The sequence below is a fragment of the Nicotiana sylvestris genome, chromosome 2, assembly GCF_000393655.2.
Source record: "Nicotiana sylvestris chromosome 2, ASM39365v2, whole genome shotgun sequence".
Lineage (NCBI taxonomy): Eukaryota > Viridiplantae > Streptophyta > Magnoliopsida > Solanales > Solanaceae > Nicotiana > Nicotiana sylvestris.
In genome coordinates this window covers 14,002,726-14,024,912 of record NC_091058.1, presented here as the reverse complement: position 1 = coordinate 14,024,912, position 22,187 = coordinate 14,002,726, and the positions used below count along the sequence as shown (strand labels likewise).

Sequence of the window (22,187 nt, the reverse complement as noted above, 5' to 3'; positions counted from 1 at the left end):
AATTCTAGCCAAACTATCTGGAGAAGTCCCCACAGTTGTAGTATCCTTTTCAAGTACTGGAACGAGACTTTCAGTATTCGTCTTTAATTTGAGTCCACCTTGTAGACGTCGATGGGAAATACTACTGATTCTTTGGTTCTTCAGAATGATTTGAGAGTTGCATAGAATTAGGGAAGTTGGAATGTGGCTCATATAAGGCTGGGATTTTTAAGGAATTGGGCGCCAATTATTCTAGGGTAGAGAGGGGGATGGGACGACGACGTTTAAAGTAAGGGGATCCATTTTTCATTGATCGCTTCTTCTCTTGGGGTTAGGGTATGGCGATGGCTGTCTATTTTTGGAGAGGAGGCGCTGATTTTGGAATCAGGGAAATTAGGTTAGGGTGTGCTCTTCTAGGGGTTTTTTGTTTGTTTTTCATGATAAAACTCGCCGAAGGCTCCAAATCTTAGAGTGTCTAGTTTTATTAGGATTTTAGGGTTAGGTTAGTAGGTATTGGGCCTAGGATTATGGGCTAGATCCGAATTGGGCAAAATTTGGCCAAATATACCTTTAAAAGTGGCCCTTTAACTCTAGTAGACTAAAAATATTAGCTCCTAAAATAACAATTATAAAATTATGAACTCATTTCCAATTAATTAAAGTAAAATTAAAATTAAAAGTGAAACTATTTTATATTAATTAGCTAAATAAATAAATAAATATTTTTGTAATTTTTAATTTTGTTTGATAAAATAAAGTAAAAGAGTTAAAACTAATTGAAATAACGATATTAAGCCTAAACTAAACATTTACATGCTAAAATATGAAAAATCTTGGGGAGAGTCAAAAATCACATGTCTACAGCTGCCCCTCTTTGACTGGAAATACGAAGTATTTTCAGACAAAGAACGACTAAACATATTTTTTGACCCGACCCTTATTTAGAGAGACCAGAAACTAAGAGAAAGGAAGAGAATGTGACCGAACCCTGGTATCTGAGCTGCCTACATATTCTTGGCTATAAAGGAATCAGGCCACGCGTAATTCAAAAGTGAATGAGGTGATGGAGTATACTGAGGTGGAGAGCCGGTCGATGTGCCGTTCCATCGAGGTTCCTGTTATAACATCAAAATAAAAAAAATGAAAAAGACTAACTAAGCCTGTCAACTATGAGTTACAAAATTCATATCTATAAGTCTTCTGAAGCTTGATCTTGAGTCTTGAATAGTTTTTCGTGCGGATTTTAGATTTGAACCTTGACGCTTGCTAGTTGCAGGTGCTAGTTCATTCTTCTTCAGCTTTTCGGATCAAAACGGGACATGCGAAGCTCGTGACTTGGTCATGTCTTGAGCAATCCATATCTTATCTCTGATTCTGCATTTCAGATACTTCTTTTTATTTTATTTTTTTATTCTAGATTGAGACTACTTCTGTTGTTCATCTCGGATTGTCGACTCACACAGAGGTGGATCTAGGATTTGAAGGTGACGGGTGCCATAATTTCTTTTAAAGTATACCTTATAATGACTACTATGAAATTTATTAGGAATGTTTATTCGGTTTTTTAATTAAGGAATCATACCTTAATTATAACAACACAAGTAAAATCAACATTTTCACTAAGAAAGTTACATCTTTTTTTATATATTAAAAATAAACTTACACAAGAAAAAATCTTGAATGAGGGAATTACATCAAACAGAATAAGATTTTTTTTAAAATATCTTCAATAAATAAATTATACCCCACAAGTATAGAATTAAATAAACTAGAAGTTCTCAAAAATTAAAATCATAAATCTCATATTTTTTAAGCAGCAATGCTTAGAAAATTTTTGTTATAATTTAATAGTAAAGAGATTTAAATTATATTTAATAACCATAGAATAACATAAAATGTCTATGATATAATTAAAAAAAAAGATGAAAAAAAATTGATCTGAATCGAAAATTCCCATTAAGACTCAAGTTTTTCTGAGATGAAAGAAGCAAACTCATAAATTTGAGATTAAGGGGAATGCTTATTTTATAATATTAGCCTCTTTTTTTTAGTGTTCTTGTTAGAGACCACATATAAATAGTAAAATAAAGAAAAGAAAAATAAAAAATAATGAAACGATCTATAGAAAATTGGGAGGGAACCAAGAAGGAAAATGATTGAAAAAAAATAAATAAAAAGCACACGAAAAGGGAAAGTCGGACAAGGTTCAAGATAATTTTCACTTGATTTTTTCACACGAGAAAAGCTTTCAAAAAGATCTACCAGTCATGGCACCTTTATCTAATTTATAGTTGCGGGTGGTAGGATTAGATATTTAACCCAATTTAAGAAAATTTCAATATTGGTATATAATTTTTTTTTATCATTTTAGCGGGTGCCATGCCACCCCATGGTAAAGAGGTGGATCCGCCCCTGGACTCACATTCTTACCGCGAGCTTCTGCTACTTCTAACTTGAATTGAATTATGGAATGACTTCCCTCATTCTTCAGGTGGGTGCCTGCCACTGACTTGAAACTTGAAATAATTGAAACGAATTCTCTTGTTCTCCAGGTGGGTATCTGCAATCAAAACAACAAAACAAACAAAATTTTCTGCCCCAGTTTGCACTAGGAAGATTTGTGAGTTGTTAGCAAAATTGTAAATCACCTATGTTATTGATGCAATGATGAGAGTAAAATTAAAGACTCGACTAGAATGTGCATCTCCTAGGGATAAAACTCAAATGACTTAAACTAGGAAGTGCGTCTCCTAGGGAAGAAACTTGAATGAACCAAATTAGGAAGTGCGTCTCCTAGGATAAAACTTGAATGACTCAAACTAGGAAGTGCGTATCCTAGGGTTGAAACTTGAATGAACCAAAAACTAGGAAGTGCGTCTCCTAGAATAAAATCTCAATTTAGGAAGTGCATCTCCTAAAACAAAAATATAACCTGAAAGACCTAGACTAGGAAGTGCGTCTCCTAGGGGTGAAACGTCAATGACTCAAACAAGGAAGTGTGTCTCCTAGGAATGAACTTAAATGACCCAAACTAGGAAGTGCATATCTCAATTTAGGAAGTGCGTCTCCTAAAAGAAAAATATAACCTGAAAGACCCAGACTAGGAAGTGCGTCTCCTAGGGGTGAAACTTCAATGGCTCAAATTAGGGAGTGCATCTCCTAGGAATGAACTTAAATAACCCAAACTAGGAAATGCGTCTCCGAGGGGTAAAATCTCAATTTAGGAACTGCGTCTCCTCAAAGAAAAATATAACCTGAAAGACCTAGACTAGGAAGTGCGTCTCCTAGGAGTGAAACTTCAATGACTAAAACTAGGAAGTGCATCTCCTAGGAATGAACTTAAATGACCCAAACTAGAAAGTGTGTCTCCTAGGGGTAAAATCTCAATTTAGGAAGTGCGTCTCCTAAAATAAAATATAACTTGAAAGGCTCAGACTAGGAAGTGCTTCTCCTAGGGGTGATGTGTGATCTTCTCAATAGCCTTTGCGCAAGCAGAATTAGGGCATTACACCTGAAAAATTCGAACTTTGTTATGAGCATAGCCTTCATCCCTGTTTCACAGAAAAAGACTTGTGAGTTTAAAACACGGTGGTTAGTTTGTGGCCTTGAACTTGAAGGCGGCTGCTTCTGCACTTGCCAAGATAACTTTGATTTCAACTTGGAAGACCTTGCCTGTTATCGACTACCCATTTTCTTACAACCCTTATCACAGAAAACACCTTCGCTCCATTCGATCCCAATATCCTCTATCTGTTGCATTTTGCTCATCAATTGACATTTACCGAACCTTTGCATTTCACATGAATCCCAAAGCATGTTAATTGTTATCAACTTAGTGCGCATACAGTTCTTTCCTGACTTATGCTATTTTGATGTGCTAGCAAGAATCCGCTTTGTGCAATTTTAAAGTTGGTGGCAGATTTTGAAGTCATTTCTTTACTTGTTCTGACACAACAGACTCCAAAGGACTTAAACAAATCAAGAAAAATAGAGTTAAGGGGACAACATAAAGCGATGACATCTAACAAGAAAATCACCGAGTAGAAACTTGTCAGAGGTAGATACCAACTCTATTGACTGTGACATGCATTTTGGATTAAAGTGGTCTAATCTGTTAAGCAAGTCTAATGTTCGACTCTTGTTGTGCCTCTACGCTGTGAAACTGGGCTTCAGTGCTCCAATTATCAATGCCCTGAAGGATTTTCACCATCAAGCCTCTCTTAATTTACTCTTTTTCTCAACTCACCACCGCCTTACGGTGCCCATGAGGGTTTTCACCGATAAGACTCTCTCATTTATCATTTTCTCTCTTTGTGATGAGAACAAGGTATTACCCATGATGTAGGAAGATCATACTTTCACACACACTTGATTTGGCATCTTCAAAGATTGGTCAAAGGTCTTTCTTTGGACCGTTGTAGGCTTTTGGACAGGGTTGGAAAGAAAGGGTGGCATGAAGGCTCAAAATAGTTTAAGATGAAAGGGCTCAAAATTACAACTTTTGGAATCAGATCTTTTGGCATAATTAAAACTTCTGCCCCAGTTTCTTGAAGTTTGGGGATTTTTCTTCTTTACTTTTTGCTTTTTTTTTTTGAGATTTCTAAGAAAATCTGTCCACTCTTGACTTCGGGGGATTATGAAATATTTTATTTGGTGTGACCGAATCGTAAGGCTGCCTACGTATCTTGTGGTGACAAGAATCAGGTCGAACGTAGTTCAAACACAAAGTTGGTTTTTTTGTCTCTTTTTTTCTCTTTTCTTTTTTTCCTTTTTCTTTTCCTTTTCTAGTTCCTAACTTTATTTTTGATTCCAAAATAGGGGTTTGAAACAAAAATTAGGGCTTAAAATGGGTAGCAAAGGATAAAAGTATTTGGGTAGCAGAATAAAATGCCTTCATCATACCAAACTTTAAAAATTCCAAGTACAAACATGCAACTGAAGATAAGAAAACAAATTACACACAGTATCTATTGATGACATCAACACAAATAAAAAGTGTTAAGGGCAATACCTTTGTCCCAATGAATGACCCTTGCCAGTTCGAAGCAGACTTGACTCAACGTTATCTTGATGTGGAAGAATGCATTTCAGCACTGACTGATTTACCTCAAACTACTTGGGAGAAATTTCCTTGTTGTATGCTTTTATCAACCTCTTAATTTTCCAGACTTACTGCATCAGTTTCACTCAATTCAAAGTCCAAGTTATCTCAGAATGCGTGAATCTTTAATTGTTTCCTCAAACGCATCCTTTTATCATATTCAAAATTGTGTCACTGCTTCATGATTAGACTAGCTTTCAAGACCAGGCTGAGAATTACATGTGCATGAAAAGGGTTTGAACAAGACAAGCAAAATAGACATGGGTTACAACCCTGGAACAATCCTAAATAACACTAGACGAGTTACTACAACTAAACGAACTAGACAAAATGAGAAGAAGAAGAGTTTGAGCCACAAGACAATATCCGGATTACAACCCTGAAATAACCCGGATAGACAAAAATGACAACAAAATAAACTACCAAAACTCCTCCCTGGCTAGCCTAGAAAGGAGTGTCTTTCCAATCAACAAGCTCGACATCTTAGCCACTGAGTTCCACATCAATATTACCAGAAACTCCACAAATCTTCATCATGTTGACCTTAACAAATAACTTTTGGGTCCCTTTTGCCAACTCGTTCTTAAGATCAACCTCTTGAACCGAGACTGATAGCGCTGAAAACTTTGTAGTAGGTGGCCCCCCAAGGGATTCAAAAGAGTTCTCATATTCCTTTTCCACACAAATCATGCCCACCACATGCGTCTCATTATGAACAGGGAATGGGCTTTGGCTAGTATCTGTTGCATTTGAATTTTGCACAGTAATGTCACCTGCATTAATAAGCTTTTGGACTGCTCTTTTCAGATGCCAACACTTTTCTATGTCGTGCCCCGGGCCATTAGAGCAATATGCGCACCTTTGAGAAAAATCAAAACTCTTTGGAATGCGTTTCAACATTTTTATCTGAATCGGCTTCGACATGTCTAATTGCCTCAGCCTTTGGAACAAACTGGCATATGACTCTCCAATAGGAGTGAAAGACTTTTCTCATTGCTGCTGCCTTCTCATATTGTATTCCAGCCTTGGTTGGAACCTCTTTTGGGTAGGGGGTTGATATGCTTGTAGTGGTGGGTAAGACATTTGTGGAGGCGGTGTAAGCCGTTGCGGGTTTTGTGGGTGTGGATCATATGGCGGTACATTGTGGATAGAGTACTAGGGAGGTGAGGTATGACTTTGGGGATTTTGTGGAGGAAAGTAGCATTGGGGAGGATTATTTGGAGTACAAGGATATTCATAGGGTTGGTATTGAGGCTGAAAGCGTTTAGCAGGGATGCCCGCTGCATCCTATCGTTGGCTGGGCTCGACAACATCTTTTCTATCAATCGGAGGACTGATCCCAGCATATTGTTCTTTCCATCTGAACCAAAACTCCCTAAAGCCTTCCTTGGGTTTCGTTTCCATCTGAGATAGGGAGGAGCGGTTTGGGATAATGTCTACATTGTACTGATAATGCCGAACAAAATGTTGAGCCAGGTCACCCCATGCATGACACTTACTAGCGTCTTGGCGGGTGTACCACTCCAGAGCTTCCCCACTCAGACTCTGACTGAAATATGCCATCAATACTTCATCTTTGTCGCAAACACTTCTCATTATAATAATCTCTTAGATGCGCTACTGAATTTTCACGCCCATCATATAAATTAAGCTTTGGCATTTTAAACCCTTTCAACTTTATGGATATCTCATCTTGCTCCATTGTCTTAACAGGCTTTGCAGTTTCACCAGGAGTCTCAAAATGAGGAGCGTAAGAGTATGGACCCGAGACCTTGAAAATTGATTCTGGAGCATAGTGTTGGACATCTGTAGCTTGGAATGCGGGTTCACTAGAGGATCGGTAGAGGGTACCTTGTGGAGGGGGTACAAAAATAGGAGTAGATCTCAGAGCAGGTATGCAGTTATTTTGGCTGGTGGAGCATGGAAAGTTTGGGAGGAAGTGCCACGGTAGTTGTGGTAAGGGTGAAGCCTGGTGCATGTTAAGGGAAAAGATCAACGGTAGTGGGAATCTGGGCTTGTGATAGTGGTGGGATAGTTGTAGGGTTTTCAGTGTAGTTAGTGGGGAATGAAGGTGGAGGATGCCCCCTGATCCAAGACTGATACATTTCTGTCATCTGCTATTTCAACCTTTGGACCTCCTCTTTCAATTCAGACTCCGACTCCACAAACTCCCTCGACATGTCAACAACTCATGTGTCCAAGTCTTTGCTAGCCATGTCTACCTTGCTTTTGACCTTGTGTTGTACAGATGACTCGCCAAAGTGCCACAAACTAACCACCCTCTGTTATGATAACAATGAAAGTAACAAAGAGGAGCGAAACAAAGCCAACATGTTAGAGTTAGGGCATTTATCAGATAGAAATATCACATTGCGAGCAATGCCCCTAGTCACAGTTAACAGTTTTAAAATGGCTTCGAGGGTACGAAGGTCATATGACATCATCCCAATTTCACTCTTCTTGCCCCATTTCCCTCTTCATTTTCCTTTCTAACACCATTTGATTTCTCATTTCTTTCCCCCTCTTTTCTTTCCTCTCACTTCTCACGTCCCACAACTTCATTCTCTTTTTCTCTTTTTTTGTTTTTTTTCTTTTTCTTTATTTTTTTTGTTAAAAGATGCTTCAATCGAACCCTATATAGGTTGCCTACATATCATGTCCCTCATGAATCAGATCAAGTGTAGTTCTGAAAAAAGTAATGGACAAATAAACTAAAAATAAAAATCTTTTCGGATTTTCATTTATAAGTTTTTTGGATTTTCAAATACAAAACAAGAAGTACTATAACAAAAGACTCGACAATCTTAACTAGACTGATAGACTCGATACTACTGTACAAGACTAAAAATTAAAAGACAACATAAGATAGACTAAAAAATAAAAGTTTCTTCAAGCAGCTCATGCATGCAATGGTCTTGACTAGAATGGTCCTGAGGTATTTGTCATGCTCAAACTCTAGCAAATTGCTCCATACCTGAATGGAAAAAATAAGATCAAATAGAGTTAGTGACTCAAGACACATGTGACTCCACGACACCTTCTATTGGACACATGCAAGACATGATTAAGGCTATTTTTGCAAAATGACCTACGTAGCCAAAATATGGCTATTAGCGCAAACTCAACAAAGATGACCTCAAAGACATGGACATACCTCACTAAGACTTATATGGATTCGAACTCTCATTAATCATGGCCCAAAATTAATTTGCAGAAGTGACCCATTTTGCAAAAACAGTCGATATGGCCTGAAGTTGCTAAAGATGCAAACTCTAAAAGGAGGACCTTAAATTAATATGACACCTAGTTGTGGACTCAAAATCCTAAGACATGGTTAATTGATCCACTTCTGCGAAAATGACCCAATTTTGCAACAACGACCGATTTGGCCAAAAGTGGCCAGACATGCAAGATTTGACTAAGACCCCGCAAAGCCAAGAACCTAAGACTCACTAGGAAGACCGGACCCTATGTGAGTTGCCTACATATCCCGCCCCGAAAGACGAGAATCAGGTATGCGTAGTTCGGGAAAATCGGACATGGAAGAAAGCTTTAAAAAAAATGCAACTAATTTGGAAAAACAATATTTTTTGTCTTTTTGAAAAATGATGGAAAATGTAAAATCTTTTTGGATTTTCTTTTTTCTCTTTTTTTGATATTTTTTGGAAAATAATGGAAAAGTGCAAAATCTTTTTGAATTTTTCATTTTCATTTTTTTAGTCTTTTTCTTGAAAAAGTTGTGAAAGAAAGTCGTAACTGGGCCCTACTTGATTCATTTTTATACTTCACCCTCTTTCCCAAACATCAGTCTGCCAAATGACTTTTTTACCCTCAAAGATGCAACATGTATCATATAGGGATGATTGAATATCTTTTTGGGCCACGAACCATTTTGACAAAATTTGGATAGGCCTCCTACAAAAGGGCACGATACCTGGGACCGAGCCCTGCTAGGTCTAAATGACATGATACAAATAAAAATGACCTAAAGGCTGACCTAAGTTTGGGGTTCACTAATAAGGCAAATCAGGGGAACGTATGGTCGATGGTGGCTGATCAAGCTTTCCACCCAGTCCATACGTCCGACGGCCCCCTCCTAAAATAAGGGTGACTCAACAAAGAGTTCGTGTACGCGACGCGTACTCCGAGACTTGTTGCAGAAAGAAGACACATAGTTATGCAAATGATGACACATAAGGAAAAGCGATAAACAAATGACCAACAAAACAGAAAATAAGACAAACAAACCAAATAAAGAAAACAAACACCTCAATCGAATATCCTAAAAACTAACAAGATCAAGTACCAGCTCGAACTCGCAAGTCCCCAGCAGAGTCGCTAGAGATGTCACGTCCCTTTTTTACACTTCACTTAACCCTCTTAAAAATATAAAAAAGATTTAGTAAAGCTCAAAAGGGTTTCAATTATGAAAAGTGACAAAATTGTGTTCAAAGGATTAACTGAGAGTCGCCACCTGACATTGGTTTTGGTGTGTCAGGTCACCATTTTTTTTAGAAATAATATTTTCTTTTAAAACACTTTGGATTCCAAAACTATGTCCGTACCAGAGATTTGGGTAAGTGGATTCATTTGACTCAGGGAGAAGGTGTTAGGCACTCCCCAAGTCCCGTGAAAGTCACGGTTGCGTACTCGATCTAGTTGGCTTTTCAAATATTCGAATTGAGATAATAAACACAAAACGGGAAAATTAACACATAAGAGGCTCAAGATCGTTCCCACCTAATAAAAGAAAGATAAAAATAAAAATAAAATAGAAATAAAAGTACTACGAGTTCACTTTCGGCCTCCAGTTACAGAATACTACGGGGCATTCCCCGGAATAATATATATACAAATCCTTCGGGGCATTCCCCGGATATATTTAACTAAGGGAATGACCTCTCGCCTCAAAATTAAATAAAATAAAATCCTAGAGTTTGCCTACTCAAATGTGGTCGGCCTAAACACGCTCCTATCGATTTCAAGCAGATAAGATAAAATAATTAACGTGATAAATTTAATTTCTCATTCTATATGCCCAAAAATCCTATTTGCAAAACAACGAAACTCCACTAAATCTACTTAAACATGTTAAATTAATTCTTTTGTCATCTGAATGGTAATTGAATCATAGCTAGGATTAAAATAAAAAGAGTTGATGGATTAAAGGGTCTTGGGCTTCATATTTGGGGCTCTTGCAAGAATTTAATTTGGGCTAAAAATTCTATAAAATTGGGCTAAGAAAAGGTTAAAAATTCAATTTAAATACCTATAAAAATATAAAAACTCTTAATTGATTTTGATAAACTATTAATATTAAAAATAAAAACTAAAAATTAAAGTTGAAACTATTTTTGGTATTTTCAAAGATTATATTAAAATAAAATAGGTTCAAACTAACATATCCTTCTAAAAATATCAAATACGTGAATTAAATCGAGAAATATGGAACTATTTTTTTGTATATATCAATTTTGTGATAAAAAAAATGTAAATGAGTCAAACTTAGTTGAAATAACTATATTAGACCTAAACTAAGTATTTACATGCTAAAATATGAAAAATCTTGGGGAGGGTCAAAAATCACATGTCTACATCCACGATCACCCAAATTGAGTCAAACTTGCACGGAGTGCGCGGTAACCCTACCACAAAATGCATGTTGATCATTTCCCATTTTCATATTGGAATTTCTATGCTTTGAGCCAATCCACCTGCCCTTTGGTGTTCGGCCTTCATTTGCTGACAGTTCGGACATTTTGCCACAAAGTTCGCCACATCCCTTTTCATGTTGCTCCACCATTAAACTTCTTTGAGATCATGATTCATTTTCGTAGAACCTGGGTGTACGGAATACTTGGAAGTGTGAGCTTCGGCCATGATCCTTTCTCGAAGACCGTCAACATCTGGAACACATAGGTGCCCTTGGTACCGTAGGGTACCATCATCCATGCCAAAAGAAAAAGCTGTGACCCCCTCCTTCAGCTGTGCCAATAATGGATCGTTGAATTGCTTCTCTTTCACCTCCACCACAAGCGATGATTCAACCCTATTCTGCACAATTACTCCTCCTTCATTAGAGTCCACAAGGCGAACTCCCAAACTAGCCAAGTGGTTAACCTCCCGGGCCAACAACCTTTGATATGTCTTCAAATGAGCCAAACTTCCATATATTTCCGGCTAAGAGCATCCACCACAACATTGGCGTTTCCTGGGTGATACAGAATATCGATATCATAGTCCTTGAGTAACTCTAGCCATCTTCTCTATCTCAAATTCAACTCCTTTTGTTTGAAAATATATTGAAGGCTCTTGTGGTCCGTAAATACATCCACATGGACCCCATACAAATAATGTCGCCAAATCTTTAGTGCAAACACCACTGCTGCAATCTCTAAGTCATGGGTTGGATAGTTCTTTTCACGATTCTTGAGTTGCCTAGAAGCGTAAGCTATAACCTTGTCATGTTGTATTAACACACACCCAAGCCTGATCCTCGAAGCATCGCAGTACACCACTTACCCTCTGTACCCTCTGGCAGGGTCAATACCGGCACTGTAGTCAATCTTGACTTCAATTCCTGGAAGCTCCTTTTACAAGCATCGAACCACTAGAACTTAACTACTTTCTGTGTCAGTTTAGTCAATGGAGAGGCAAGAGTAGAAAATCCCTCCACAAATCTTCTGTAGTACCCGGCCAAACCTAAGAAACTGCGAATCTCTGTTGGAGTGGTAGGTCTAAACCAATTCCTTACTGCTGCAATCTTTCACATATTCTTAACTTGGCACTACGAGATTTTGTATTTTTGAGTAAATATTTTATTGGGCCTTACAGAATACCCATTCTGATACGAGTTCACCCATACAAAAATTATCCAATTCCGATACCATTTGGTCATTCAAATCATCATTTTACATTTTTGAAAGATTTCACAATTTTTCCCAAATTCCATCCCAAATCACGAATAAAATGATGAATTCAATGATAGATTCATGTATTTTAGCCAAATTCGAGTTAGAATCACTTACCTTGATGAACTTCTTGAAAAACCTTCGAAAAATCGCCAAGAAAAGAGCTCTCTAGGTCAAAATATGAAATAAAACCCTAAATATCATATTTATAGTGCACCTCCTGGATTTCCATCACCGCTGACCGCGAAAAATCACCGCTGCAGTGGTCACCCCTCCGCGGTCGCGAAAAAGTATCGCGGTTCGCGCTTCTGGTGGCTGCACAGATATGCCTTAGTATTTTGGCCATAACTTTCTCTATAGATATCAAAATTATAGTTTCTTTACCTTTCTAGAAACTAGACACGAAGGTATACAACTTGTCTTTTTAAATCATCTCAAAATTCCTTGTAGATCAAACGATATAGGCTTCCGAAGTCAGACCAATGAACCTGCATATTCTTCAAGACCGCGGCCCAGGACCATTTTCCGCTACAGCGGAAATTCCACCGCTGCAGCGGAATATCACCATTGACAGCGGTCCTTTAGGTTGCTGGGGTGATGATTTACTGCTGTCCTCCCCCCCCCCACTATCCGGAACAACTTCTGAGTGCCGAAATGTCCGAACTCGCTCAAAACTCACCCCGAAACTCATCCGAGGCCCCCAGAACCTCAATCAAATGTACCACACATCCCATAACATCATACGAACTTAGATCCACTCTCAAATCACTTCAAACAACGCTAAAACCACGAATCAGATGCTCAAATGCATGAAAATCACTATAAACTTCAAGAACCAGCGTCCGAACCATATCAAATCAACTCCAAACGACACCAAATGTTGCAGGAAAGTCCCAAATGATATAATGGAGCTTTTCCAACTTTCGGAATCGTATTCCGGCCTCGATAACACAAAAGTCAACTCTTGGTCAACCCTCTCTATTTTTCCAAACTTTAACTTTTTCAACTTTCACCGAAATGCCTCAAATTGCCCTAAGGGCCTCCAAAACCAAATCCGAACACACACCCAAGTCCAAAATCATCATACAAAGCTACTGACATCGTCCAAAATTTATTCCGGAGCCGTTTACTCAAAAGTCAAATTCCGATCAAATTCTCTATGCTTAAGCTTCTAAAACTATATTCCTTCGTCCAATTCGACTCCGATTCATCCAAAAACTGAATCCACCATGCACACAAGTCGATGTACGTAATATGAAATTGCTTGTGATCTCAAACTGCCGAACCAGGCGCAATTGTTCAAAACGACCATTCGGGTCGTTACAAATCATGATTAAAGAATTATTTTTATCGGCAACAAACCAAGTGGTAATGTGATTTTTTCTATTCAAATGAATTAAACTTAAATCGATCAATAGATATAAATAAAAATAAATAGAAAACTTGATTTTAGCATATACTGTAATTACTCCCACTACTACTACTACTACTATATACTGTAATTACTCCTCCTCCTCCTACTACTACTATTACTATTAACCTTCGAAATATCATATTACTATTAACCTTCGAAATAGAATCACTTACCTTGATGAACTTCTTGAAAAACCTTCGAAAAATCGCCAAGAAAAGAGCTCTCTAGGTCAAAATATGAAATAAAACCCTAAATATTATATTTATAGTGCACCTCCTGGATTTCCATCACTGCTGACCGCGAAAAATTACCGCTGCAGTGGTCACCCCTCCGCGGTCGCGAAAAAGTATCGCGGTTCGCGCTTCTGGTGGCTGCACAGATATGCCTTAGTATTTTGGCCATAACTTTCTCTATAGATATCCAAATTATAGTTTCTTTACCTTTCTAGAAACTAGACACGAAGGTATACAACTTGTCTTTCTGAATCATCTCAACATTCCTTGTAGATCAAACGATATAGGCTTCCGAAGTCAAACCAATGAACCTGCAGATTCTTCATGACCGCGGCCGCGGACCATTTTCCGCTACAGCGGAAATTCCACCGCTGCAGCGGAATATCACCATTGACAGCAGTCCTTTAGGTTGCTGGGGTGATGATTTACCGCTGTCCTTCCCCCCCCCCCCCCACTATCCGGAACAACTTCTGAGTGCCGAAATGTCCGAACTCGCTCAAAACTCACCCCGAAACTCATCTGAGGCCCCCAGAACCTCAATCAAATGTACCACACATCCCATAACATCATACGAACTTAGATCCACTCTCAAATCACTTCAAACAACGCTAAAACCACGAATCAGATGCTCAAATACATGAAAATCACTATAAACTTCAAGAACCTCTAGAATTGCAACCAAGCGTCCGAACCATATCAAATCAACTCAAACAACACCAAATTTTGCAGGAAAGTCCCAAATGATATAACGGAGCTTTTCCAACTTTCGGAATCGTATTCCGGCCTCGATAACACAAAAGTCAACTCTTGGTCAACCCTCTCTATTTTTCCAAACTTTAACTTTTTCAACTTTCACCGAAATGCCTCAAATTGCCCTAAGGGCCTCCAAAACCAAATCTGAACACACACCCAAGTCCAAAATCAACATACAAAGCTACTGACATCGTCCAAAATTTATTCCGGAGCTGTTTACTCAAAAGTCAAATTCCGATCAAATTCTCTCTGCTTAAGCTTCCAAAACTATATTCCTTCGTCCAATTCGACTCCGATTCATCCAAAAACTGAATCCACCATGCACACAAGTCGATGTACATAATATGAAATTGCTCGTGATCTCAAACTGCCGAACCAGACGCAATTGTTCAAAACGACCATTCGGGTCGTTACAAATCATGATTAAAGAATTATTTTTATCGGCAACAAACCAAGTGGTAATGTGATTTTTTCTATTCAAATGAATTAAACTTAAATCGATCAATAGATATAAATAAAAATAAATAGAAAACTTGATTTTAGCATATACTGTAATTACTCCCACTACTACTACTATATACTGTAATTACTCCTCCTACTACTACTACTACTACTACTATTGCTATTAATAATAATACTAATAATAATTATAATAATAATAATAATAATAATAATAATAATAATAATCGCATATCTTCTGTCTATTTATTTGTTACACTTAATTAATTCAAATCATATCCAAGCTTTTAAATTGAAAAATAAAATAAAATAAATTTTATCCAAGCTTTTGAATAGGCAAAGAAAACTCCAAGGATAAAAAAAAAATACTTTAAAATTTTGGTGAAATATAAAGTATGAGCATATGTACTTCTATTTTTAATCTATTATTATAGTAAACACCAAATGGGAGTAGCAGACACGATATGGATAACTTTAAGTTATGGCAATGCAATAACATGGACAAAAAATCAAAAAAAAAAAGGAAACAAGTTATGTAAATAAATAATTTTAGTATTGAGATATATAGAAGAATAAGATTTATTTGATTTTTTTGAAGAGAAAGTTTTTCAAATAATAACGAGAGAAGTCATACTATATGGATAAGATACACGTATGAAAATATTATGATAGATAAAATTAAAATAGGAAATATAGACATTTGACATAATTTCAAGAAATAAATAAAAAATATAAAGATATATTTTAGATGTTTAAGTAGATAATTTCAATATAAACTAAAAGTCATTGGGCATGCAGTTTGATTCTCTTGCTCAATTAGCATTCAATTTTTAGAATCGAAATGTGTGATGAATGTAGTGTGTATTCGAACAATTTTAAAATTATTCTCTATTTTATAATGATCATGTGCAAGTAATTTAATTCGATCAATAATAAAGTAACTCCAATAATGTTGGAAGGATGATAAAATCAATTATGAATGTACATAAGAACAAGAGGAATTGATATCAAGCTACACATTAATGTATTTTGTAGGAATAATATTTTAAAGTATGAAGCTACTTAGACATCAACAACAACAACAACAACGACCCAGTATAATCCTACAAGTGGGGTCTGGGGAGGGTATTATGTACGCAGACCTTACCTCTACCCCGAAGGGTAGAGAGGTTGTTTCCAGGAGACCCTCGGCTCAAAAAAATAGGAGATGATATATTAGTACCATAAAAATGCGTAATAAAAATATATAAGAGATATGAAATATGAAATACAGGATACGAAATACGAAATACGAAATAGATGGTTGGTATAGTACAACTAGAAGGTAAAGCCCTGCATCAATAGACGACCACTGACATTCCTAGTCTAACTCCTAACTAGATAGTCTCCCTCACTTGTGCTGTAGAAATATTCACACTCTCCCCTAACCTACAACCTTAATGCTCGACCTCCATAATTCCCTATCAAGGGCCATGTCCTCAGTAATCCTAAGTCGCGCCATGTCCTGTCTGATCACCTCTCCCCAATACTTCTTAGGTCTCCCTCTACCTCTCCGCGTGCCCACTACAGCCAGTCGCTCACACCTCCTCACCGGTGCATCAGTGCTCCTCCTCTGAATGTGCCCGAACCATCTGAGTCTTACTTCCCGCATCTTGTCCTCCATGGGGGCCACACCCACCTTCTCTCGAATATCTGCATTCCTAATCTTATCCATCCTTGTATGCCCGCACATCCACCTCAACATCCTCATCTCTGCTACTTTCATCTTCTGGGTGTGTGAGTTCTTTACCGGCCAACATTCAGTTCCATACAACATGGCAGGCCTAACCACTGCTCTATAAAACTTACCTTTTAGTAACGGTGGCACTTTCTTGTCACACAAGACTCCCGACGCTAACCTCCACTTCATCCACCCCACCCCTATACGGTGTGTGACATCCTCGTCAATCTCCCCGATCCCCTGAATAACCGATCCAAGGTACTTGAAACTACCTCTCTTGGGAATGACTTGAGAGTCAAGCCTCACTTCAACTCCCGCTTCCGTCGGCTCAACTCCAAATTTGCACTCGAGGTATTCCGTCTTCGTCCTACTCAACTTGAAACCTTTAGACTCAAGAGCATGTCTCCAAATCTCTAGCCTCTCGTTGACGCCGCCTCTTGTCTCGTCAATTAGAATAATGTCATCAGCAAATAGCATGCACCATGGAACCTCCCCTTGAATATGATGAGTCAGTGCATCCATCACCAGGGCAAATAGGAATGGGCTGAGCGCAGACCCTTGGTGCAACCCCGTAATAACTGGAAAGTGTTCAGAGTCGCCTCCTACTGTCCTAACCCGAGTCTTAGCTCCATCATACATGTCTTTAATCACCCTAATATAGTTACTCGGGACCCCTTTATCCTCTAAGCAGCTCCATAAGACCTTCCTAGGAACCTTATCGTACGCTTTCTCCAGATCAATAAACACCATTGGAGCCCGACTATATCCGGATTCGCGCCGCGTAGGGTCCCATTCGGGGAAGAGCGCTCCCTGCCAAAGATTTTTTCATATCAAGGGCTCGAACTCGAGACCTCTGGTTAAGGGAGGAGCAGTCCCATCCACTGCACCACATCCTTTGGTGGTAGTATATTGTATTATATATCATAGCAATTAAATTTTTCTTCTCTTTTAACTCCAGTATTTCAATTAGTTTCCTATTTTAATTTTGCTCTCATGTAAAAGAAGTTGGCTTTAGAGAGAGCAAAAAATGTGGAGGATAATAAAATTGTTGCAATAAAAATAGTGTACAAAGTTAAAGAATGTGAAGGGTATTTTTGTAAGCAATTAATTTTAAAAAAAATTATGCAATGATTTAGTACACCAAATCAAACAGTGAACAAAAAATAATATCAACATTACTAATACACCATATTCAGTACTATTCTTATACTTCCTATCAGACGAACCCTAAAGGTAATAAATTGTGTGACTTAGGTTGGTAGAAGTTGATGTTGTTGTGAGAGGTACTTTTGTTGGGATAAAAATAGAACATATTTTGTATAATTTAAATTAAGATATTACCAATTTTTTTTTAGTTATTACTCCATATAATATTACTTTATAGATGTGAGGTTATAATATTTGAGTTTCTGCCAATAGTTATTCATTTATGCACATAAAATTTTATGGGTTGATGATTGTAATTGAAAACGTGATCGATGGACCTTTAGGGAAGGAAGTACGAGTGACAAAAAGTTATAATCCTCCGGAAAGGAAAAGCAAAAAAAAAAAAAAAATCCTGAATTTCCAAGAAACTTCGTAATAATTAACTTTCTAAAAGAAACACAAAATATATACATCGTATAAGTAGCAGAAAGAGAATCTTATTTAGAGCCTAGCTACTATTAGTGGCATATTAGCAAATTCATACAGTGTAGTGCTTTGAGCACAAAGTTGTTTACCTCTATAAAATCAGATAGGATTGCCATCTGAGTCGCCATTCCTAGTCCCTTCTTACGCAGTTTCATTACTATACCAGAAAATTTTACAGTATGAGAGACATAAATACAAACTCAACTACTTCATTCTGGCAATGGAAATCTCCATTGCCTTACCTTTTCGGTGGTTTAGCATTAACGTTGGCACTAATTGTGGTGGCACTTGTCCTCCTCGCTTGTTCCTTCCATAAACGCCGCCATTCCTCCGCCGTGTCTGACGAAGAGAAATCAGTACCTCGTCAGGTCAATATTACAATTGAGGATATGTCGCCGAGGATCGTCGTAATCATGGCCGGTGATCAGAAACCCACCCACATCGGAGTTCCTGCTGTTTCTTCATCATATGATAAACCTTCCGATTAATTCACTCATAAAATATATTGTTGCTGCTCCCTCACTTCCTCGAGTTAAAAGTTTTGCTAGCTTAATGATGTCTCTTAGAACAATTTTTAAACTCGGGATTCCATTTGTAATATTTTTCTGTAGTACGTAAAAGAGATACTTAGTAGTTTAGAAATCAGAATACTCCACCGATCATAATCAGTTCTTCGCCTACTTAATCAAGTAAATAAACATGATTTGCGATGTTAATCACTTAACCATTTTTGGTTTCCATTTATCTTCTTTTTTCATTTATCTTGTCGTTTGGTGCTTAATTTTGCCAGGGTAAAGATCTTTCTCATCGAACAGTTACTGAATTTGGACTTGAGGAATATTTATTCACAAGGATGCCTTGTTTGTTTTGTTTATTTGATTTGAATAATTATTTTATAGAGAAGAATTTTTTTGTTGAATGGAGTATGTTTACCCTAAAAATTGGATAACAATTAAACTTATAATGTGATTTGAAGGACACGTGATTTCACCTAATATCAATTGATGAATATAAAAAATAGTACCAGAAATTAGCAGTAAAATTAAGCAAACTAGCGTTTGAATAGAATTCAACCCTCGAGTTGAATACCCTCGAACTGATCGATGCAAGAACGACTAAAAATATAACAATCTGATGAACAAGAATACAAGCTGAAAAGTATTGTATTTCTTTGGTATGCATGAATTTCTATGGTACAATTCTAATTACGGAAGTAAATCTCATGATTAGCTAATTAACCGCTTTTGATTTGATCCATTCCGAGATTATATTTCCGCCGTGATGTTCGACCAGTCGCGGATATCTCACTTTTCGTTATTACGCTTTACTCGAAGTATGCCATATTTGGTCTCGATCGTTGCTAGCCTCGATCTCGACAAGCACCTCGATCCCGAACTAGATACCTTGCCTTCATGCTCTGGTCTGATCCACTGTGAGGCTGGTCTTCGATGGCCTCGATCAAATAGTAAAATGAGGTAGACCCGATTTTAACCGTATACACAAGTACTGTGTCAGAGATATCGATACACACATTTTCGTAGGGGTGAGCATAAAATCCGAAAAATCGAATTCCGAACCGAACCGAATTAATTTGGTATTTCGGTTTCGGTTTATTCGGTATTTCAGTTTATTTCGGTACAAACATTTCGGTATTTCGGTTCGGTATACTGTATTGGATTTTTGATATTTCGGTATTTCGGTATACCGAAATAGTTTAGTGTAATGGAGAAAGGTTGTATTCATCTTACTGTTGTGCTTTTGCGAAACAAATACACATTGAGGCAATAATGACCTCTCAGTAGTATCCTCATCATCGACAAAAATAGTTTCATTACAACTTCTCTTCAGAATTTGTACCCCTATCTTCTCTGTTGTGCCATGCAGAATAGTAAATTGCTCTCTTTGCAGCTACTGATGTTTTGCAAGAAGCATGTGCAGTTGAGAGGTTGCTCAATTCATTAAGGTAATTACTTTTTGTATTCAATCCTCCTTTCCGCTAAGTGAGTGTGACGGCCCAAAGGGGTCATCACCTGTTTTCTTACCCATTTCGTGCTTCCGAGGCCTTAAAAACCTCATTTTTAGTCGCCTCAATTTGCGTGCACAGTCCGGGCGTGTAGCCGGAAAGCTAAAATATGAAATTCTATGAAAAATACTAAAATTTGATATTAAAATGAGTAAATTTGACTCCGGTCAATATTTTGGGTAAACGAACCCGGACCCCTGATTTGACGGTCTCGGAGGATCCGTAGGAAAATATGGGACTTGGGCGTATGCCCGGAATCGAATTCCGAGGTCCCAAGCCTGAGAAATGAATTTTTGAGTAAAATTGTTTTTCTGAAATTTATAAAGAAAATTGAAATGAAAATTGGTTCGAACGTGTTGGTATCAGACTCGTATTTTGATTCCGGCGCCCGGAACAAGTCTTATATGTGGTTTAAAATATTTCTGTGAAGTTTGGTTGAAATTGAACGTCGTTTGACGTGTTTCTGACTTAAAACTCTAAATTTGAAAGTTTATGAAGTTTGTAGAAAAACTAGTGATTTTGAGGTTTGATTCGTTGTTTTTGATGTTATTTTGGCAATTTGATCGCACGGTTAAGTTCGTAGAATGTTGTTGAGTTAGTGCATGTGTTTGTCTAGGAGCCCCGAAGGCTCGGGAATGTTTCGGAGTGGTTTCAAACTTAGAAAAATTGCAGATTTGCTTCAGCTGTTGCAGACCGAGTTTCTTCTACGCGTTCGCATTGTTTCTCTCGCGTTCGTGATACTCTAATTTTTCCTCCTCCGCGTTCGCGTCCCTGCCCTCGTGTTCACGTAGGGTTATTTGACTCTGAGGGCTGAGTCTCCTTTTCTTCATCGCGTTCGCGTAAGCCTACTTGTGTTCGCGAAACCTTGCAAGATTTCCTCTTCTCGTTCGCGTGCCTCTTTCCGCGTTCGCATAGACCCATTTCAAGGCCTCACCATTTTACTCTCCGCGTTCGCGTGCCTCCTTCCGCTAACACGATGTTCTGTTAAGACCTACCCTTCGCGAACGTGACCAGCCTGTCGCGAATGCGAAGGGCAATTTCGCCCAGTTATATTTTTAATTTTCAGAAACAGTAGCTACGGGATTTCATTAAGTTTTCACGAACTCCTTCTTCTCCAAGGTCCTTAGGCGTCCATTGAATCTATCCTTCACCAAAGACTTCATGGGATAGTAATCCTTGCTTGTTTCCTTCCATTTTCTTCAACATCTCATGAATTCTTAAGCCTAAAACATGTAATTTAGGGTAGAAAATTGGGGATTTGGGTAGAGTTAGGGTTTTTTGATTTTTCTTGATTTAGACCTCGTTTTGGGGTCGAATTTGAAAACAAATTATATATTCGGGCTCGTGGGTGAATGAGAGATATGAATTTGGTCCGAACCTCGCATTTTGACCAAGCGGGCCCGGGGTCGATTTTTGGGATTTTGGGAAGAAAGCTTGGAAATCTATAAGGGTTTGATTTGTTTAGCATATATTGATATTATGAAGTCATTATTGTATAGACTTGATTGAGTTGGAGCCGAATTCGAAAGGGAAAGCGGTTGTTGTGGATTGATTTGGTCGTGGAAGTTGAGGTAAGTGTTTGGTCTAACCTTAGCTTGAGGGAATAGGTGTTGAGTCTTATTTGCTACTTGCTAATTGTCGAGTGCGATGTATAGGCATGGTGACGAGTATCTATACATTGGAGTCTAGCATGACCGTGAGTCTCTATATTGCGAATATTCTTATTTTGTTGTAACTTCCATACTTAATTGATGATTTCTATATGTTGTAAAGAGCATGTGAAAGAAATTGTGATCTTTGAACTTCGAGGAGCATTGACTCGAGTTGTAATACGAATTGTGAAGGAATATGAGATAAATGGACCCTTTGGAGCATTGGCTCAAGTGGTAAAGTAAATTATAAAGTAAGAAATGAAAGAAAGAGAAAGAGTTATTGATTTATTCCCTTGCTGGGATGTTTTGT

At 37.8% G+C, this 22,187-nt stretch overlaps 1 protein-coding gene across 1 annotated transcript; it reads right to left on the bottom strand.

Annotated features, from left to right (window-relative positions):
* Positions 1-10,882: 10,882 nt before the first annotated feature.
* On the bottom strand, positions 10,883-18,357 carry LOC138882734 (uncharacterized). The gene is made up of 3 exons (XM_070163361.1): positions 18,292-18,357; positions 11,603-11,670; positions 10,883-11,216 (listed from the first exon to the last, which is right to left on the bottom strand). The coding sequence occupies exons 1-3, from the start codon at positions 18,355-18,357 to the stop codon at positions 10,883-10,885; spliced, it is 468 nt and encodes a 155-aa protein (XP_070019462.1).
* Between the last annotated feature and the right edge of the window lie 3,830 nt (positions 18,358-22,187).